Source organism: Canis lupus, chromosome 13 (assembly GCF_048164855.1).
Source record: "Canis lupus baileyi chromosome 13, mCanLup2.hap1, whole genome shotgun sequence".
Taxonomy (NCBI): Eukaryota; Metazoa; Chordata; class Mammalia; order Carnivora; family Canidae; genus Canis; species Canis lupus.
The window spans coordinates 11,149,958-11,169,127 of record NC_132850.1 but is presented as its reverse complement, the minus strand read 5'-3'; the positions used below and the strand labels follow the sequence as shown (position 1 = coordinate 11,169,127).

At 53.7% G+C, this 19,170-nt stretch overlaps 1 protein-coding gene across 12 annotated transcripts in view; it reads right to left on the bottom strand.

Moving 5' to 3' along the window:
* TTC39A (tetratricopeptide repeat domain 39A) overlaps positions 1-12,558 on the bottom strand; it is a 44,599-nt gene extending 32,041 nt beyond the window's left edge. For 4 of the 12 annotated variants that reach the window (XR_012005476.1, XR_012005477.1, XM_072772158.1 and 1 more), the window contains exons 1-2: positions 4,333-4,391; positions 3,951-4,055 (exon numbers count right to left, since the gene is read on the bottom strand). Coding sequence is in view for 9 of the 12 variants with exons in the window: in XM_072772158.1 (XP_072628259.1) it covers positions 3,951-4,055; positions 4,333-4,376 (149 nt within the window). In the remaining 3 variants the exon portion in view is untranslated. Of the gene's footprint in view, positions 1-1,365; positions 1,640-3,950; positions 4,059-4,332; positions 4,491-10,883; positions 10,999-11,638; positions 11,763-12,458 lie in introns of those variants that run through there. The other 8 variants (XM_072772159.1, XM_072772166.1, XM_072772167.1 and 5 more) reach the window with 7 other exon arrangements.
* Between the last annotated feature and the right edge of the window lie 6,612 nt (positions 12,559-19,170).

Sequence of the window (19,170 nt, the reverse complement as noted above, 5' to 3'; positions counted from 1 at the left end):
GCCTTACATGGTGGCAGCCAGAAACAATTACAATAGTAACATCAAAGATCACTGATCACAGATCACCGTAACAAAAATAATACTAATGGGAAAGTTTGAGATATTGCAAGGATTACCAAAATGTGAAACAAAGTGAGTAAAGGTTGGAAAAATGGTGCCAAGAGACTTGCGTGATGCAGGGTTGACATAAACCTTTGATTTATAACAAATGCAGTATCTGTGAAGTGCAATGTGGTAAGCCCGTAGACAGGTAGAACAACTCTCCAAACCTCAGACACCTCAAGGTTAACTTACAACCCACAAGTTCTTGTTTGCTTATACAATCTTGACCCCTGAGAGTAAGAGTCCCCTCACCTCTGAGGCAAACTCAGCTCTGGGACAGGATGCCCACTGGCATCCTACCTTCTAGGCCCAGACCAGCTGTCAAGTTGGGGAGGGCACTGGAAGAGCCATCAGAGGGCAGGGTGTTGGGACTTGGGACTCCTTGGCCATGTGGAGGTCACCTGAGCCTAGTGGCCTCCAGCCCTTCCCTCCTTTACCAGCAGCATAGTAAAATAAACTAGAAGTTACTCAAAGAAGTGACAAAGACAGAAAACAAATGCTCAGGCTGGGGGGATGAGGGGTGGAATTTGATGAGCCCGTTATTCCCTGAGGGCAAAGTATGGAGAACAATGAAATGAGACACTGCATGCACAAGGAGGAATGTGAATGAAACTGGACCTCAACATCTTTTGTAGCTTCGATGGCTATAAATGAGGAGAGGCAGCTATTTTTTAGCAAGAATTATTTCCCCTAGACCAGTGGTTCTTAATAAAGATGGAGAGAGATTTTTCCTGTCCCCCTTCCCCCCAGCATCTGGCAATAACTTGAAAGAATTTTTGGTTGTCAAAATGGGGATGTGGGTGGGGAGTGTGCTAACACCATCTACTGTTTGGAGAGAACTCTCTTAAACTGAAAGACAAAGGAAGGATTCTTTTCTGGAATGGGACAGGGGCTAAGATAAGGAAGGAGCAGCTTCACTGCCTTAAGCATGAAGTTAAAAGGTAGTCTCATGGGAAGACTGGTGTCTTGGTACTGCCTCCTTTGGGGCAAGCATTTCCTCTCTGCCGCCCCGACCCCCACCCCCAGTTGTGGGACTCCTGGTAGAGTGCCCTCTTGAGGTCAGGGAGGGTGAGGCAGCCCCTCAATACAAGGGGACAAGGAGGCTGTGAAGAGAGGGTGTGCAAGAGTGCAGAGAGGTGGCAGGGAGGGGTCTGCTTAGTTATAGGTAATGACCAGAAGGGAAGTGGAGCTGAGGAGTCTTCTAAAAATACTTGGAGGGGAACCCAGATGTTCAGGGATGGAACAGGGTGAAGCATGGCCTACCTCACTCCTGCTGCAGAGCTGCCCCGGCCCCACCTCAAACCCAGACCCCCTAAGAGGCTGAGGATGAGGTTTCAGGCCTGCTGCAGAGGGATCATCATAAGACTCATGCTGGAATCCACACCATCCCCCAGAGGCTGGGCCACTGACCCCAGACAGGAGAAATTGAACAGGTCAGGCTTGGAAACTTGGGGAAAGCAGTTCCCCTGACTCAGCATTTGCTTTCCCGGGGAACCTGAAGGAACCAGATGAGGCAGAGGACAACCACAACCTAGAACTAAAAAGAAGGGGTTAGGCAAGTAGGCACCAGATATGATTAGCCTCTTGGCCCCTCACCCCTATCCCAATCCCAGAATTCAGGCAGCCAGAGGTTCTGTGACCGTGGTGAGGAACAGAGGAATATTCCTTGGAGAAGCTGACATCTGGAGACAGGTCATCCAAAAGCCAATCCCACCAATTACAAGGCCAAGCATCCAGGTGCCTCCCTTCTGCTCATTCTGTCCCTAAGCAGGTTCTTCTGTGCCACCTTTCTTGCCCACCTCCCCCCACATCCAGAAACCAAACCCATCAACTACAAGGCCGAGAACTTGCTCTTAAATATAACCAGACAACCAGGGGCCATCAGGTACTGGAGGAAAGCCCCCACCAGAAGATCCCCCCATTACACAGAAGAAGGGAACCTGGAGAAAGCCAAGAGTAATGCAGGAGAAAAAATGTTTAAGAGACAACATCCTGTGATAATAACAAATATTTACTAGCATGCTTACTGTATGCCAGGCCCTATCCTAAGGACTCCCATATTTCAAAAGTAGACATAAAGAACAGGGTACATCCATAAGCCAAAAATAAGATATTTTAGGGATAAGAAGAACATTCAGAGAACAAGGAGCATGAGGAAATTAATCATATGATCACAGAGGAAAAGAAAATAGAAGGATCTCTTCTAACTCAATAGAAGGATTTCATGATAAGGTTGAAGAAATTTCCCCCAAATAAGAGAAAACAAAAAGAGAAAGAAATACAAAATTGGAGGTAAGTCAGGAGGCTTAGAAGAGGACTGATCCAGGAGGTCCAGTGTTTGACTTAAAGAAAACCTGGGAAAGGGAGACAGAACATGGAAGGGTCATGCAAGAGAATATCCTAGAACCAAAAGGCACTCTCCAAATAAAAGACCTATATTTCAGCACATCATTGTGAAGTTTCAGATTTGTGAGAACAAAAGAAAGGATTTTAAACATTTCTAGAGAAGAAAAAATGATCACATGCAATGTTAGAAGAAAGTAGGGTTCCCACGGCTACAGTAGATGCTAGAAAACAGGGATGCAATGCCTTTGAAATTCTGAGGGGGAAAATTACATTTATGCAACTCCTTCCTTGGAAGTTTCTGGAGGACATGCTTTGGTAAAATAAGAGAGGATGCCAGAAAAAACCCAGGTCAAGGAAAAAAGAGAGAAGGAAAGGGAGTTCCAGGAGACAGAAGGGAGGTGGCCGGTAGACACATCCGTCTTCCAGAGGAAAGGTTTCCAGGAAAAAGGTTATAAACACTTCAGGATAAATGTATAGCACATTAGGCAAAAGAAGACAATTATTAATTTCAGAAAGGGAATGTAGTCTACAATGTGTGACTTGTCTTTGCAATGAGCATCAGTTATCTAATTATAACAACGTAAATGTTACTGATTTAGCCAGATACTGTGATACAATCGTGAGAGGAAGATGAAGGAAGGGAAGTAGGGCAGGGAGATAAGAAAGCTAAATTCTTGTCTACCAGTAGATGTTTAAAAGTAAAAGGTGGGGATCTCTGGGTGGCTCAGCGGTTTAGCGCCTGCCTTTGGCCCAGGGCATGATCCTGGAGACCCGGGATCGAGTCCCACTTCGGGCCCCCTGCACGGAGCTGCTTCTCCCTCTGCCTGTGTCTCTGCCTCTCTCTCTCCCTCTCTCTGTGTCTCTCATGAATAAATAAATAAAATCTTTAAAAAATAAATAAATAAAAGTAAAAGGTTAAAAAAAATAAAAAGAATTTTGTGGTGTATGAATTCTATTTCATATTGCCTTTAAAAAACTGAAAAAAAATGATAAAGGAAGAGCGGTATAAGAATATTATTTAGAAATAAGGCAGTAAACACTGGAAGCAATGGCTAAATGACTAACCAACACTACTACCCTAAAGGGCTTGAGTAAAGGCAATTCAAATCTTTAGTCTTTTGGGGAAAAATGAGGAAAAGCAGCTGTGTTAGAGCTGACAGGGGAGAAACCCCAACGGATTCAGTGGGAACAAGAAATCAAAGTAGAAAAGGCCACAAGAGCCTAAAAGGAAGGAAGTCACAGTGACCTCGGGGAGGGCCTGGCTTCCCAGGACTATAGAGTGGGGAGCCTGGGCCCCTGCTTTTATGGGACTCTCAGGGGTCACGGCGACCCAGGAGGCTGAGGACAGTCAGTTACATGGGGTTCCTCTTACACAAGACCTCTGGTTCTCCATGACCAGACACCCCCATCCCGACACTAAACGTGGGCTCCGGAGTGTGTGTATGTGTGCAGTGAACACACACACGCCCTGGGCCCCACCTCAACCTGGGCTTAAGCCTCACCTGGGCTTGAGGTAGCTGAGTGCTTCCGAGAACTGGTTGGTGAGGAAGAGGTCCAGGGCGATCATGCACTGGTCCAGGGCCTCATGGAGGCTGCTCACAGAAGTCCTGCTGGGAGAGACGCACAGTGACCAGGAGACCTCACGCCCCGCTCAGGGCTGGGACAGAGCCCCACAGGGCCCAGGCGGCCTCCCTGTGGGCCATGGGGGCTTGTCATGAGCTTGTCCAGGCTGTACTGGGACACAAAGACAATTTGGTCCCCCTCTCAATGTTCCTAAAGGTGGGAGGAGAGTAGAATGGGGGTGTCATCTGAGATCTGGGGGAGAGGGTTGGGGGGCAGCAGAGGATGGAGGGCGAGGAAGTCTCAGGAACAAACTGATCTTACCTCTCACAAGGATAAAGGGAGTCTTTATGGCCTTTCTGACCCATCGGGCTTCTCTGCCCCCCCAGGGGGGCACAGCCCACCCACTAAATCCCACTTCAGTCCTTTTCCTCCTCCTGCTTCTCCAGGACTTCTCCTGCCCTCCTCGGGCCTGCACTCTAGAACCCCAGAAACCCTGTCACAATGGACTGTAGCGTGCAGCAGAGCCATAAGGGCTGTCCAGGGCCCTTCCTCAACAGTCCCCTTCCCAACAGCACTTCCAGTACACCTGACCCTTATGCCTTAGCACCCTCACGTTCACACACACACATACTCACACACACAGTTTTTTATTTTTATTTTTGCTTATTTTGTGCTTATTGCCTGTCCCCCTCCACTAAACAGGAGCTTCCTGAGGGCAGGAATCCCTGTTTTGTTCCTTGCTGTATCCCCATCATCTAGGATCTGGTACAAAGTGGGCTTTTGATAAGCATCTGTTAGTGAATGGATAAAAAAATAAATGACTGAAGGAGGAGTCTCAGGTTGGGAGAACAAATCCCTGACCTTTATAGGTCTCAGCTTCCCCATCTGAAAAACTAATCTTTTAAGTTAGGAGACCTCAAAAGTCCTATCTTGAGGATGGTCTCGAGGATGTCTCTTCTCAAGGAGTCTCTTTTGAGTGAGAGAAGGTTCCAAAAGGGGCCTTGACGACCTCACTGGAAGGAGTCCCTTTCCCCCAAACAGTTAAGAGAGAGTCCCTCTCCACCAGGTCAAGGTCTGCACATCCCTTCAGGCCCAGCTCTAATGTGTCATCCATGACGCAGCAGCGCATCTTCCCGGCAGATTGAAATGAGTGTCTTGTTCAAAACCGCACTCTTGTTCCTTCTCCCCCAGTCTTTGCCATCTTAATGAATGACACCCCTCTGCTCAGTTTGTCAGGCCAGAAGTCTGGCAGTCAGCCATGCTCCCTGCCTCTCCGGGCCTCCCCGGCCAGGCCTCACCGAGCCCGAGCGGCTGGGCCTCCTGGGCACCTCTCAACCCTGGCTCTTCTGTGCCCAGCAAGCCCAAGGGCTGGCCGCCATCACCCTCACCCCAGGTCAATGGAAGATGCCCCTCCTGCCCTTGCCCCTCCTACCCCTCCTGTCTCTCTCTCTCTCTCTCTCTCTCTCTCTCTCTGTTGGACTATTTTGCTCAGTATTTCAAGTCTCTTCCCTCTCTTTGTTGCCATCTCTTTCACCCTGTTAGATTCTGAGTAATTTTTTCGGGTCTTCCATTCCACAAATTCTCTGGAGGCATGTCTGATCTGCCTCTCTTCCCGTCTACTGAGTTTTTAATTTTAAGGATCATATTTTGCATTTTCAGAAATTCCACTTGCTTCCTTTTGAAATCGTCTTGGTTGTTTGGGGCAGCATTTTGTTCCCTGCTTATTTGTTTCAAGTCCATCTTTGATTTTCTTTACATGTTTTTAAGATACTTCTATTCTAGATCCCATAATTCTAGCATCTAAGACTCTCAGAGAAACAAATCCTGTTGTTTCTTAATTTGGGGATCTACTGCTCACAATGACTTCTTTCCTTGTGTGTTTTGTAATTTTACCATGAGCTCCTTTTCGGCTGATCCCAAAGGCATCTTAGGAGAAGGATCTGTTTCTCCAGAGAGGATTTTCCTTTACTTTGGCCAGATTCCCTGGGGCACTACCATTCCATGATACTTAAGTTACTCTTTTAGGTTAGTATTTCCAGGACCACAAAGGGAGTATGTCTTCAAACCCAAAGTTTGTGTGACAGCAGATTCATATTTATAATTTTCTCTACCAGACCTGTCATCCCCCTTTGTGGGAGGGTGGCTATTTCTTTCTGGTCAATGACCCTATTCACTCAGGAGGAAGCCCCTTGAAGGTCCTAGATTCACATGGTGGTGGCAGGGGAGCTAGGTTTCAACTCCTCACACTGCCACTGGGTAGGCCCAAGTCCTTACTTCTCATGCCTTGAGTGGTCATTAAAACTCAAGGTTCTAGATTTCTGGAATTTGTCAATACCTTCACATTGCTGTGGCTTCATGTTACTTACCAGCCTGATTTCAGCTTCCTTTTTATTCTTGGCTTGAGAGGATTTCTGTTCAGGAATGTATTTTAAAGGATGTCTAGAGTAACCCATCAGCCTCTAAGTGGTTTTTATAAGGGAGAATGCTGGAAGCTTTATTCCCTCTAACCCATCCTTCTCATAACAGCCAAAGTTTTCTGTTTAAAACCCAAATTTGAGGGGGATCCCTGGGTGGCTCGGCGGTTTAGCGTCGCCTTCAGCCTAGGGCATGATCCTGGAGTCCCAGGATCAAGTCCCGCATCAGGCTCCCTGCATGGAGCCTGCTTCTCCCTCTGCCTGTGTCTCTGCCCCCTCTCTCTCTCTCTCTGTCTCTTGTGAATAAATAAATAAAATCTTAAAAAAAAAAAAAACAAAAAAACAAATTTGACCATGTCACTTCTGAACTTGAAGTCCTCCACTGGCTTCCCATGACTCTAGGATAAAGACTGAGTTTCTTTCCTGAAAAGGCCCCACCAGACGCAGCCCCCGCCCCTTTCTTCCTGAGACGGGCACAGAAGCCTCCTCGGTGCGCACGGCTTAGCCCAGTGCCTGGTGTTCAGTCCACTCGTGTTGGATGAATCGGGGAAGAGGCAGCGAGCACCTGCCACTCTGGGTGTTCAACTGGTCCTCTCTCCTTGAGTGCTCACGAAGCCTGTGAGGTAGGATTGTTACCCCGACTCTAGACGAGCCACAGAGGACAGGTGACGAGGCCAGGCGTGGGTTCTAACCAAGTGTCTGCCTGAGCCAGTGCCCACCCATCAGCCCCAGGAAGTCAAGCCCACGGTCCTGGCTTATGACCACCTCTGAACAGCTCCGGAGCCGAGAACCTGCCTCCCACTCCTGCATACACCTCACCACCACCACCACCACCTCCCATCAAGAAAGAGTTTCCGTCTGCTTCCTCTACATGGAGAGCTACACAGACAGACGGACATACAGCACAGAGGTGCATCCCCTCCCTGGCAGCTCCAGCACCTCCTCTGCTTCACTGTAGTGAGGGGGCCCTGATGTGACCTCACCAGACTGGGAGCTGCTTTGGGGCAGCTACAAATGCCCATGAGTCTCTGGTTCTGGCCCAGACCTGGCCCTGCCCTTGAAGAGTTCACGGTCTACAGAAGTGACAGCCAAAGTTATCAAGGCAGCGATCATGGGGCTCACTGAAGGCTGTAAGGAGGCCCAGAAGTGGACACGGGCACTCGAGGAAGCTTTCTGGAAAAGATGGCACTGAACCAAGGACAAGATGGAGAAAGAAGCCCAAGAAGGGGAAAAAGCTGAGCAAAGAGCTAGAGTCATGATACCATCGTGACAAGGAGGCTCTGGAAGGCCTGCGAAAGGGAGGGGGGGGTGGTGTGTCCCGGCTGACTGGGGAGCTCAGGAAGGCTCAGGACGGTGGCTCCATTTGACTTAATGAAGGCATCAATAAGCACCCCTTCACCACCGCCGCCCCGAGGTATACTTCAAGTTCTCCACTGATGCCTGCCTTATTTCCCTCAGTCCTCCCACCAACCCAGAGGCAGGCCTGCTTATCTGCACCTGCCAGATGAGGAGATAAAGACGGTGAAGACAGGAGCCTCATCTTCTCCACCCAGGAAGCTGGGGAGAAGACAGAAATGCTTTCTAAAAAGGCAACCTCCCCAGACCTTTCTCTTCCCTCAGCTGACTGAGGTCCCCACATCTCTGCAGGCTGTCCCATGTCTTCAAGGCCTTTTTGCTCCAAGCCACATTCCCCAGCTCCTGAGGGGCCGATGGCGGCTTTCCCCTGTACCTTGGAGAACGCAAGGCACAGGGGTGCCGCTGCTGGATGGAGCATGGGGCGCCGCTGCTGGATGGAGCATGGGGCATGCAGCAGGGCCGGTGCCTGAGGCTTTGGCATCCTGGTGGGGGAGGGTTGAGGCCGGAGTGAGAAGGGAGCTGGAGGTGGGGAGGGGGTGTCAGGCGGCCTGGCATTACACCACTCCCCCTTCCCCTGCCCCTTCCCGGCTTAAGTCTGCCCGGAAGCTGCCACCCTGACACCTGAAGCACAGAGCTGGATGGAGCAGGGGACCTCTCCCTCCCTACTGGGGCAAGAGGCAGTGCAAAGAAGTCACTCAGGGAGCCGACTGCAGCCAGAGTTGGCTTTTCTTCCCTGCTTCACCATTCAGGACTTAGTCAGGGGCATGGGGGGGAGCCGTCCATGGGGCCCTATCGCAAAGTGAAGTCTCTAAACTGCACATGTGACTGTGACTCTCCTCCCAGAGAATCCGTTCGCTGTGAATAAAGTCAGTACAATGTGACAGGGCCTCGAGCAGCATGGCCTTCAAGAGTTTTGAAAGCATGTAACCCTGGTCTCAGACTTCAGCTCAGCAATTACTTGTTTGAGAAACTTGGGAGGGTTCTTTAAACTCTATGAGCTTTAGGGTCCTCATCAATAAAATGAGAATGGCAGTCCCTACCTCCGGGGGTTGTTGAGAAGAATGACTGGACCATGTAGAGCCCAGGAAGAAGTACTGGGGAAAGGTCAGCCATTGCTACTTATTTTTCTACCAGTCTGTGTTTCCATCATGTCTGGAGCAACACTGCTTTCATAGAAAAACTAAATAACTTTAAAACATTGAACATACATATCCCATGACCCACCAATTCCACTCCCATGGGGCAACTGGGAAGAAAACTCACATATGCACAAAGGATGACCTTATGAGAATAGTTACTGTTTGAACAGCAAGCCTCTAGGAACCACCTCAATGTCCATCAAGAAGGCCAGAAGCCACTGGTGGCTTAGCAGTTGTGCCGCCTTCAGCCCAGGGTGTGATCCTAGAGACCCGGGATGGAATCCCATGTCAGGCTCCCTGCATGGAGCTTGCTTCTCTCTCTCTCTCTCTCTCTCTCTATCTCTGTGTCTCTAATAAATAAAAAATCTTAAAAAAAAAAAAAGAAGGCCAGTAAATAAATAAACGGGGGACCCTACATCAGGGGCACATCCTACATCAGGGAACGTGGGGACCAGAGCTGTAAGGATCAAGAAGGCTACATCTCAGAAACCTGAAGCTCGGTGAGAAAAAGCAAACTGCGAAATGATTCATGCTGTACGACTCCGTTTATATAAAAATTTTAAAGTGAGAACAAGCTACATTTTTTTAGACTTTTACACACTCCGCAAAAGAATAAAACCGAGAATGACAAAAAGCAATAATATTGTAATAGTGTTGCCAGATGACATATGGCAGCTACACTGGGAGCACAGCTTAACATAGAGAAGTTGAACCACTATGCTGTACACTTGAACCTAAGGTAACTGTTGTGTGTCAACTAGACTCAAATAAAAACATTTTTAAATTAAAATGCAAATGGCAAGATCACAATTCAGGATGGCGATTATCTCTGGAGAGGGATGAGGGGAGGGTCTGCAGAGGCTCCAAAAGTCTCTTTAATTTATTTTTTAACATAAAGAAGAATATGAAATAAGTGGACACAAGATTAACATTTGAAAAAACTGGGCATGGAGTTCATTTTATTATTTGCTATATTTTCCTGAAGGCTTAAAATATTTCATATTTTTTAAAATGGTGGAGATTTAAAGTCTGGTTTGTTTACCACGGACCCTCATATCCTGGGCTGGGCCCAGAGCAGGCCTTGGGAATGTTCACTGAGTGACTGAATGAGTGTCTATGGTGAAGGTGGAACTGCTTTGACTCTCCTCTGCTCAGACCCCACCAGGATGGCACTGACCAGGGACAGGGACAGATGGACCTGTGTGGCATCAAAGAAGAGGGGGGCCTGAAAGGCATGTGGTGGGAGGAGGGATGGTCCTAGGAGGAAGGTCCAGCAGTGCTAGAAGACTGAGCTCACTGCCCCGGAGGCCCACGGAGGAGCCAGAGGGGCCTGGAGTTGTAGAGAAGACTCAGGGGAGGACATGAGCGTGCAAGGAAGAGGGATGCATGTGGCTTCTAGCCTGGGAATTAGGATTCTTTGCTAGGTGCCCTGTTCCTGCCTGCCTTCTCTCCTGGAAGCTTCTTTCCTGGGCCCAATGGGGTGGTGCTTAGTCAGGGCTGGGCAGAAAGGACCTAAGCAGGCTCCGGATTTACAGACTTCAGCTCAGAGCAGGAAGGGAGCAGCCAGGCCTGGCCTCCCTGTGTTTTCCAAAGGAGGGACCAGAAGTCTAGGGAGGATAAAGGGTATGGCCAAAACCACACAACAAACAGGGCAAAACTCACCAGGCGACCCTCCCTCGGGCCAGAGGGTCCCTCAGTGACCCAATTCTAAGCCTTCACCCAGGATGCCCGCCCAGGCCCAGTGGAGGCCTCCATCCAGGCTGGCACCCTGGCAGTCCCGGCTCACGTGCCCGCCCTGAGGCCCTTGGCAAACATTGTCCCTGGTGGTGAGGCCCCAGGTAGGGCGGACACCTGCAGCTCACCTGAGCCGGGAAAGGGCTGGCACTGCTACAGGGCAGCGTAGGGATTCTCCAGGGCTGGGGGGGGGGGGGCAGGAGGACCATATGGGCGAGACAACACCCACCTTTACCACCACTTCCTGCTGCGCCCACTGGGACAGCTGATCCTATCTCAGCCTCTTAACTCCTTCAGACCCCGGAAGAGGAGGCGGCACGGCCCCGGGGTTGGGATGGGGGGCTCTGGGGTCAGGGAGCGGGTCCTCACCCCGGCCCGGGTAAGGAAAGGAAAGGCAAGTCACCACGGAGGAGCCGTGCCTCCGTTTCCCCGCCTGTGACAGCGGAATCACCGGGCCCACCCACAGGTGCACACGCCACGCGGGGAGGGCGGCGGCTCTGACGTGGCCGCTACTACAGCTCCGTGAGAAAGTTGGGACCGGGGCGGGGGGGGGGCGGGGAGTGACCGCCCCAGGCCCCGGCGCCCCCGCCGCCGCGGCGGCCCGGAGGGGAGGGGGAGGGGGGAGGGGGCCGGAGCCGCAGTGCGGCCGGAGGCGCCGGGGAGGCCGGGCCCGAACCCCCACCCCCCTCCCCGGGGCCGCACCCCGCACCTCCCCTCCCCGGCCCCGGGCCCGCACCCCCTCCCCGGGCCCCACACCCCGCACCTCCTCCCCCCCCCGGGCCGCGCACCCCGCACCTCCCCTCCCCGGCCCCGCACCCCCACCCCCCTCCCCCGGGCCCGCACCCCCTCCCCGGGCCCCACACCCCGCACCTCCTCCCCCCCCCGGGCCGCGCACCCCGCACCTCCCCTCCCCGGCCCCGCACCCCCACCCCCCTCCCTGGCCCCGCACCCCGCTCCTCGGGCCCCCGCATCCCGCGCACTTACCCCGCGGGCAGGGGGTCCTCGGCGCCGGGCGAGCTCATCGCGGGGGGAGGGGGAAGCGCGCCCCTGCCGCTCGTCAGCCGCGGCCCAGGTGCTGCCGGAACCCCGAGCCGGGCGCTGGGCGGGGGAGGGGAGGGAGGGAGGGAGGGAGGGCAGGGGAGGGGCGCGCCGGGCGGGGAGGCCGGGGGTGGGGGGGGCTCCGGGCGGGGGAGAGGAGGGGAGGGCAGGGGAGGGGCACGCCGGGCGGGGAGGGCGGGGGTGCGGGGGGGGGGGGCTCCGGGAGGGGGAGGGGAGGGCAGGGGAGGGGCGCGCCAGGCGGGGAGGCGGGGGCGGGGGATGCGGGGTGGAGCGCAGGGGAGAGGAGGGCAGGGGCGCGCAGGGCGGGGGTGGGCGGGGCCGCGGAGGGCGGGGCGCCCGGGCGGGGGGGGGCGGGCCTCGGCAGGCGCCCCCAGCCCTCGGCTCTCCCCGCCGCGCGCCGCGGGCCGCAGCCGCTCTGCCCTCCAAGCCCCCTGCGCGGCGAGGAGGTTCCTAGAGCTGGGTCCGCGGTGGCCCCGCCGGCCGGGCCCCGACGCCCCGCCCCTTCTCAGTGCTCCCCGCGGCCCCGGGCCACGCTCGCCCCCCCGCCCCCGAGCTGCCATTTCACAGACAGGGCAGGTGAGGCGCGGATGGACGCGACCGGCCCGAGTGCCCTCCCCTCACAGGGGGCGAGGCGTGGCCGTGCCCCCCCGACCCCGTGTGTCCCCCGTGCCCCGCCCGCGTCCCCCCGGCGCAGGGAGCCGCCCCGCCCCGGGCCCCGAGGCGCCGTCCGGCCGGCAGAGCCCACCTGGCCTCCGGGAAGGCGCCGTCGGGCGGCGCAGAGGGAAGCGGCCGCCACCTCCAGGCCCGCTGCCGCGGACCGTGACTCATCAAGCACGTGGCCGCCCTCGGGAGCGTCCCCGCCGCCGGCGGGGCGGAGGGCGGCCGTGGGGAGGAGCGCGGCGGGCGGGCAAGGCGGCGCGGGGCCCTCCGGGGTCCTCCGGGGCCCCCCACGGTCGGGCCCCCGCGGTCGGGCCCCCACGTCAGCGCCCAAGGCCGCCGGGGGCCACACGCAGGCCGCGGAGAGCCGCGGAGAGCCGCGGAGGGCTTCCCGGAGAAGGCGGCGCCGACCTGAGCGGCGGTGGGAGTGGGTCCCGATGGGAGAGCAGCAGGGCCGAGGTCCGCTGGCCTCGGGGAGCCCCGAATGAGGCTGGGCGCCTCTCAAGTCCCCGGGCACTCCCACATACTCGCCCTCCACCTGGGACACACCTTCCTCCCTTGTCACTTACCATTCACCCATTTAGTCAGGGTTCTATCCAGAAGCTTACAATCGGAAGCCTTCTTTTTCCAAAAAAGAATACAAATCTACCAATATAAAAGTGCCAGAGTGCCGCAGGCCCCGCGGGCCCCGGGGCAGCGCGGCTACAGGTAGACCCTTACTGGATTTGGCCTGTATTCAGAGCCTGACCTATGCCAACTACTCACCCTGCAGGGTTCCGTTCAGATGCCACCTCTTCCAGAAAGCCCTCCCTCCCTGGCTGGGTCAGGGGCTTCCTGGACACACACGGACCCCCGACCTACCCTCGTCACCCTGGGCCGACGCCATCCACGTGTGACGGTGGTGGAGTGAGTGTGTACGCGATTGCCTCTGCCCACAGGCTGGGAACTCTCGGGGTCGGGCCTGGTCAGACATCTCTGTGTCTGATTGATCGCCAGACTCCCACACTTGGCCTAGCACTTACCCTTTCCCTCCGAGGTCATGATTATAATGATGACTGATATCCGCTGAAGGCTTATTACAGACAACACATGGCAAGTGTAGGCCATGGACTATCTCATTTAATGCTCGCTTTTAACTACCTCTCCGAGCCTCAGTTTCCTCATCGGTAAAATGGAAATCCTGCCGGCCTCAAAGGATTAAGAATTCCTGTGACTGAAATGCCCAGCATAGCAGCTAGCACGTGGCATGGCGCTGTGCAGTGCCCCGGCGGTGCTGCTGGTGACGTAGGTGCTATTATTCTCCCCTTTTATACTGAAAACTGAAGCTCAGCAAGGTAAGCGGCCCAGCTGCCCCTGGAGCCAGAACTGTCCCCACACAGCAGTGGCAATGATGCTGGCACCACTCACCTGATGAGTCAGAGCAGCAGAGTGGTCCACCCTTCAGGAGGGCGCCACCCAGGCAGCTCCCAGCCCCCAGGAGCTCTGGCCCCAGTCTGACACCAGGGAGCCTAGGAGTCACCATTATTTCTGCCTCCTGACCCAGGTGACTCAGCTCAAGTCACCGGCGCGTTTCTACTGCAAGCTGATAGCCAGGCTTTGGGGACCAGGAGACCATCCTGCGTCCGGGGTTCCCTCCTCCTCTGCTGGAGGAGCTTCCTGGTGCCTCGTGCCTGGAAGTGGCCAGGCCTGCTTCCTCTCATCCTCTCCCCAACCTGCAAGCACAAATCGCTGGGCTCACCACACCCGATGGCCCTGAGAACCTCCCTGGGCTACTTTGACTTGTACCGTCTCTCAGCTTAGCAAGGCCCTCAAGAAATATCTGGTTAGTGAAACCTCTTCAGGGTGGTCCTAAAAGCTCCACAGTGGCTTTATCTCCCATCCGACAGCTTAGAAAACTGAGGCTTGGACCAAGTGTGACTTGGACTCAGGTCTTGACTTCTTATCCTATGGGAAAAGTGTCTGGAAAAGGGGGGTGGGTCACAGAAATGGGGGCATGAGCATGTGAAAAGTGATGTCATTGTTGTAGAAAGAGCTTAGGTTGTGGAGCGTGCTCTGCCTTTACCTCGCTGACCCTGTCTTCCCATCTGTAAACCTGGGGTAACAGTGCCGGCCTCCCAGGGATGCTGTAAGGCTGACTGAGCATTACCCGGGGTGCCCCTTCCCCCTGCACCCCTTCCGACCCCCTGGGTCTTTCCCTGGCAGGAGGCCCCTCCCCCACCCACTAGCTCTCTCTACCAGCCCAGAACTAGGCAGCTGGCCCCAGAGACCCCCACCCCCCCCACCAACCCAGCTGGGCTGCAGACTGTACAGTGAATTTTCTTAAAGTGGGTGAGCCCCACCCAGCAGATTGCAGGCTTGGGCAGGTTAATAATTCACAATCAACAGGCCCATCAACAAAGGGCCCTTGAACAGGCCTGTGACAGTCACAGTTCTGAAATATTCCATGGCAGGGGCTCTTAGGGAAGACCTAGGCCTACTTGTTGGGCCAGCCTCCTCCCTCCCCCCGAACTCTGACCCCCACTAGCTGTGGAACCTTGGGCAAGTTACTGCCTCACTCTGGCCCTTAGTTCCTCCTCCCCATAAAAAGGGGGAGAGAACCTGGTCCAGGAGCTCAAGGCCCTTCCTTACTCCAAAGTGCTTGGTTCTGGGATCTGAGCTCTTCTACCAAAGCCTGGTCTCCCAGAGCTGCTGAGAGTGGATCTAAGGAGGGAGCCCAAGTCAAGCACAAGAGACCAAGAACACTCCTGATTGAATGAAAGAGGCAGAGCTCTAGTGAGGTGTTTCAGGCATTGAGGGGCGTCCTGTCGGGGGTTAGAACTCGGGCTGCAGGGTCAGGAAGACCCGGCCGGGCTCGTGGCCCCTCCACATCCTGACTGTGCAGCCCCAAGCGAATCCCCCGATGAGCTGGAGGCAGGGCAGGCAGTGGTTCGGAGAGCAGGTCAGTGCCCAGCGCTGACACCCTGGATCGGTGACTTCAGCCCTGAGAGGGGATGACGATGGCACCAACATCACCGGGCTGTTGCAGGGATTAGATGAGGTAACGGGGGTAACGCACGTGGCACAGGGCCCCACCATTGGCCTTTGAGCTTTGGTTCCCTCGCCTGTAAAGCTGGGATACTAGGACAGCTGTGGACTTTGAGTAGATGGACCATGCAAGGCTGTCCAGGGAAGAGGGACGCCTCCTGAGAGGTGCGCGCAGACCTGGCTGGGGCCACAAGGACACCCCCAGTCACCTGCCACATACCCTACAGTGGGGTGCTGCCTTCCAGGCTGCCACGGAGAGGGGAAAGCAGCACCAGCTTTCACAAGGGCAACTGGAATTTTGGATTGAAAACCTGAGAAAGGGATCCCTGGGTGGCGCAGCGGTTTGGCGCCTGCCTTTGGCCCAGGGCGCGATCCTGGAGACCCGGGATCGAATCCCACGTCAGGCTCCCAGTGCATGGAGCCTGCTTCTCCCTCTGCCTGTGTCTCTGCCTCTCTCTCTGCCTCTCTCTCTCTCTGTGTGACTATCATAAGTAAATAAAAAAAAATTAAAAAAAAAAAAAAAAAAAAGAAAACCTGAGAAAGGGGCAGCCTGGGTGGCTCAGAGGTTTAGCGCCGCCTTCAGCCCAGGGCCTGGTCCTAGAGACCCGGGATCGAGTCCCATGTCGGGGCTCCCTGCATGGGGCCTGCTTCTCCCTCTGCCTGTGTCTCTGCACCCCTCTCTCTCTCTCTGTCTCTCATGAATGAATAAATAAAATCTTAAAAAAAAAAAAAGAAAACCTGAGAAAGGTGACCCAGTGACACCAAGGCAACAGATGTGTCTTAAGAAATAGTCTTTATGTCTCAAGAAACAGACATAAAGATTTCTGGTACAAAGATGTTCATCAGTGTTTTCTATGATAAGGATACAGCTGGTAACAACCCTAAATACCCACCAATAAAGATTTCAGTGAATTACAGTAAATTTGTAGGGTAAAATATTCTGCAGATATTTAAATTATGTTTATAGAGAATTTCTTTGCCTTGCCCAAATTACTACATTGTTTCCCGGGTAGTTTCTCTGCCCCAGCCCCTGGCCTCTTATTGTCTTCTCCACACAGAACCAGACCCGTTTGATCTGATCATATCACTTGTCTGTTCAAAACCCCACACTGGCTCCCCATATTGTTCAGTGCAAAAGCTTCAGTCTTCACATGGCCTCAAGGCCCCGAATGACCTGTACCCCTCTCTGTCTCTCTGACATCATCTCTCTTCACTCTTTCTCATATTCAGTCACTCTGGCCTCCTTGCTTTTTTTCCAAAAATGCCAGGCACGCTCTCACCTCAGGCCCTTTGCATTTGATATTCCTTCTACCTGGAATGCTCCTCCTGCAGATATTCACATGATTACTCTTCCAGCAAAGAGCTTCAGATCTCAGCTCAAATGTCACCTTCCCCACGAGGCCTTCCTGACCATTCTATTTAAAATGGAACCTTTCCCCTCATGCTTCCTATTCCTTTATGCTGCATTATTTTTTCCGTAGCATTTGTTATCTTACCTCCTGAATATTTTTTTATTTATTTTCTGTCTCTACCTATTAAATTCTACACTCCACACAGAGGAGGGATTCTTTTTCCAGTTTTGTTCTCTAATATACTTGCAGTGCCCAGAACAGTGCCTGGCACCCAGTTGGCACCCACTCATTAACTGTTGCATAAATGAGTTTTCTGGAAGGTGGGAAAATATTTAAAAAGAACCCCCCCACCCCCCCGTGTGTATGTATTTGAGAAAGCACAAGGAGGCTCCGTTTCCTCATCTGTTAGAATCAGAGACAATAAGACAATACGGGGTCAGAGTCGAGGTGGATGGAAGGTGATGATGCACAGCCAAGGGCAGAGGTCACTGTTATCAGATCACTGGGGCAACAGGGTGGCCAGGGGTGGGAGGTAGAGGCCGGGGCCTCGTTCAGAGGGTCCAGAGAGAGGCTGGGCATGGAGGGAGCAGTGGCAGGCCAAGGAGAAGTGGGTCACTTTGGGTGCTGAGCAGTGCACGGAGCCTGTGGGGAGATCAGCCCTGTCCGACCGGCGGTCCTGTGCTCAGGGACGGTGCCGGGTGTGCCGTTCAGCCACACAGGTGTAAAGGAACCACCTACCCACCCATTTCCCTGGAAAGACAGCAGAGTTGCCTTCAATCTGAGACTCAGATGCTCTGTATGGGGGAGGGTACTTGCCAGGGCAAGCTCTTAGAGGGAGGGAGTAAGAGGGACCCCCTGAGGCTGTGGGAGGGAACGAGTGGGGACAAACCTTATCCCATGGCAGGGGGACGCCACAAGGTATGGAGCATCTGGTCAGGGTTACCTGGATAGGGCACCGATGTCCCCCTCACTGTCCTAATATAATTGTCTTCCTGGGGTGCATGGGGGCAATTCCAGCCACTTAGTAGGGTAGGGGAAGGATTTTACCTAAATACAATAGACTTCTGAACTGCCATTTTCATCTGAACCAGAAAGAAAGGAAGTTGTGGGAAGACATACTCTGGGCCCTCCCAGCTGCGGAAGTTCTGAAGCTAGGCTCCTTCCAGGGGGGCTGACAGGCTCAGCAAGGGGCCACAGAATCCTGTAAATCTGTTGCTCATTCCCTGCTTCCTAAGGTGTTTTAAAAGATCCAGCAATTGCATCAGTGGGTATTTACCCCACAGATACAGACATAGTGAAACGCCAGGACATCTGCACCCCAATGTTTATAGCAACCATGTCCACAGTAGCCAAGCTGTGGAAGGAGCCTCGGTGTCCCCCGGCAGATGACCAGATAGAGAAGATGTGGTCTATGTATACAGTGGAATATCACTTGGCCTTTAGAGAGGACGAACACCCACCATCTGCTCCGACGTGGATGGAATTGGAGGGTATTATGCGGAGTGAAGTAAGTCAATAGGAAAAGGACAATCATCATATGGTTTCACTCATATGGGGAATATAAGAAATAGTGAAACAGACTATGAGGGAAAGGAGGGGAACTGAGAGGGAAAAAATACAGAGGGAGTCAGAACAAGAAAGACTCCTAACTCTGGGAAACGAACAAAGGGTTGTGGAAGGGGAGGTGGGCAGGGGGTTGGGGTGACTGGGTGACAGGGACTGAGGGGGGGGCACTTGATAGGATGAGCACTGGGTATTACACTATATATTGGCAAACTGAATTTAAATTAAATTTTTAAAAAGTTACAGACTGGTTTGGGTCAAGCTGGAGAGGAATTAGAAGAGCCTGTCCCACCCTTGGGATGGGGGATGGGGTGATAAAGTGAAGAGCTTCAGGGACCACTGCCCCATAAGCAACCCCCTCCTCCCAGGCCAGTGTGGTGCTGGTGCTCTGGCTGAGAATGGCTGGCAAAGTCATAACTGCAGGAGGGGGCCTCATGGGACTAGTTCCCGGCTCCCAGGTGTCAAGAGCAATGGAAGACCCTCAGAGGGATGGGCTGGAGTGCTCCAAGTAAATCATATTTTGGGTACTTCATGAAGCTGTGATTTTAAGTCCTGCTCATTGGCCATATTTACCTTATGACATCACACCGACCCCACAACTTCTTTGTAGGGGTCCCCCTTCTCCTTCTCTCCTGTCCAGCCCCATTGGCTGAATGGTAGGTGTCTCTTATTTGGCTCTGCCTCTCAGGGCACAGTGACTGAAGGAAAGGTCAACTAGAATATTTCCGTGAACTTTTTCAAGCTAGACTGGTGGAGAAGCCCCTTCCTCTTCTGGCCTGGAGGACTAATGACAATAATCAGTGACACTCCTTGGTTACACCATGTGTTAGGCACTGTCCTCAGTGCTTTGCATAAACGGAG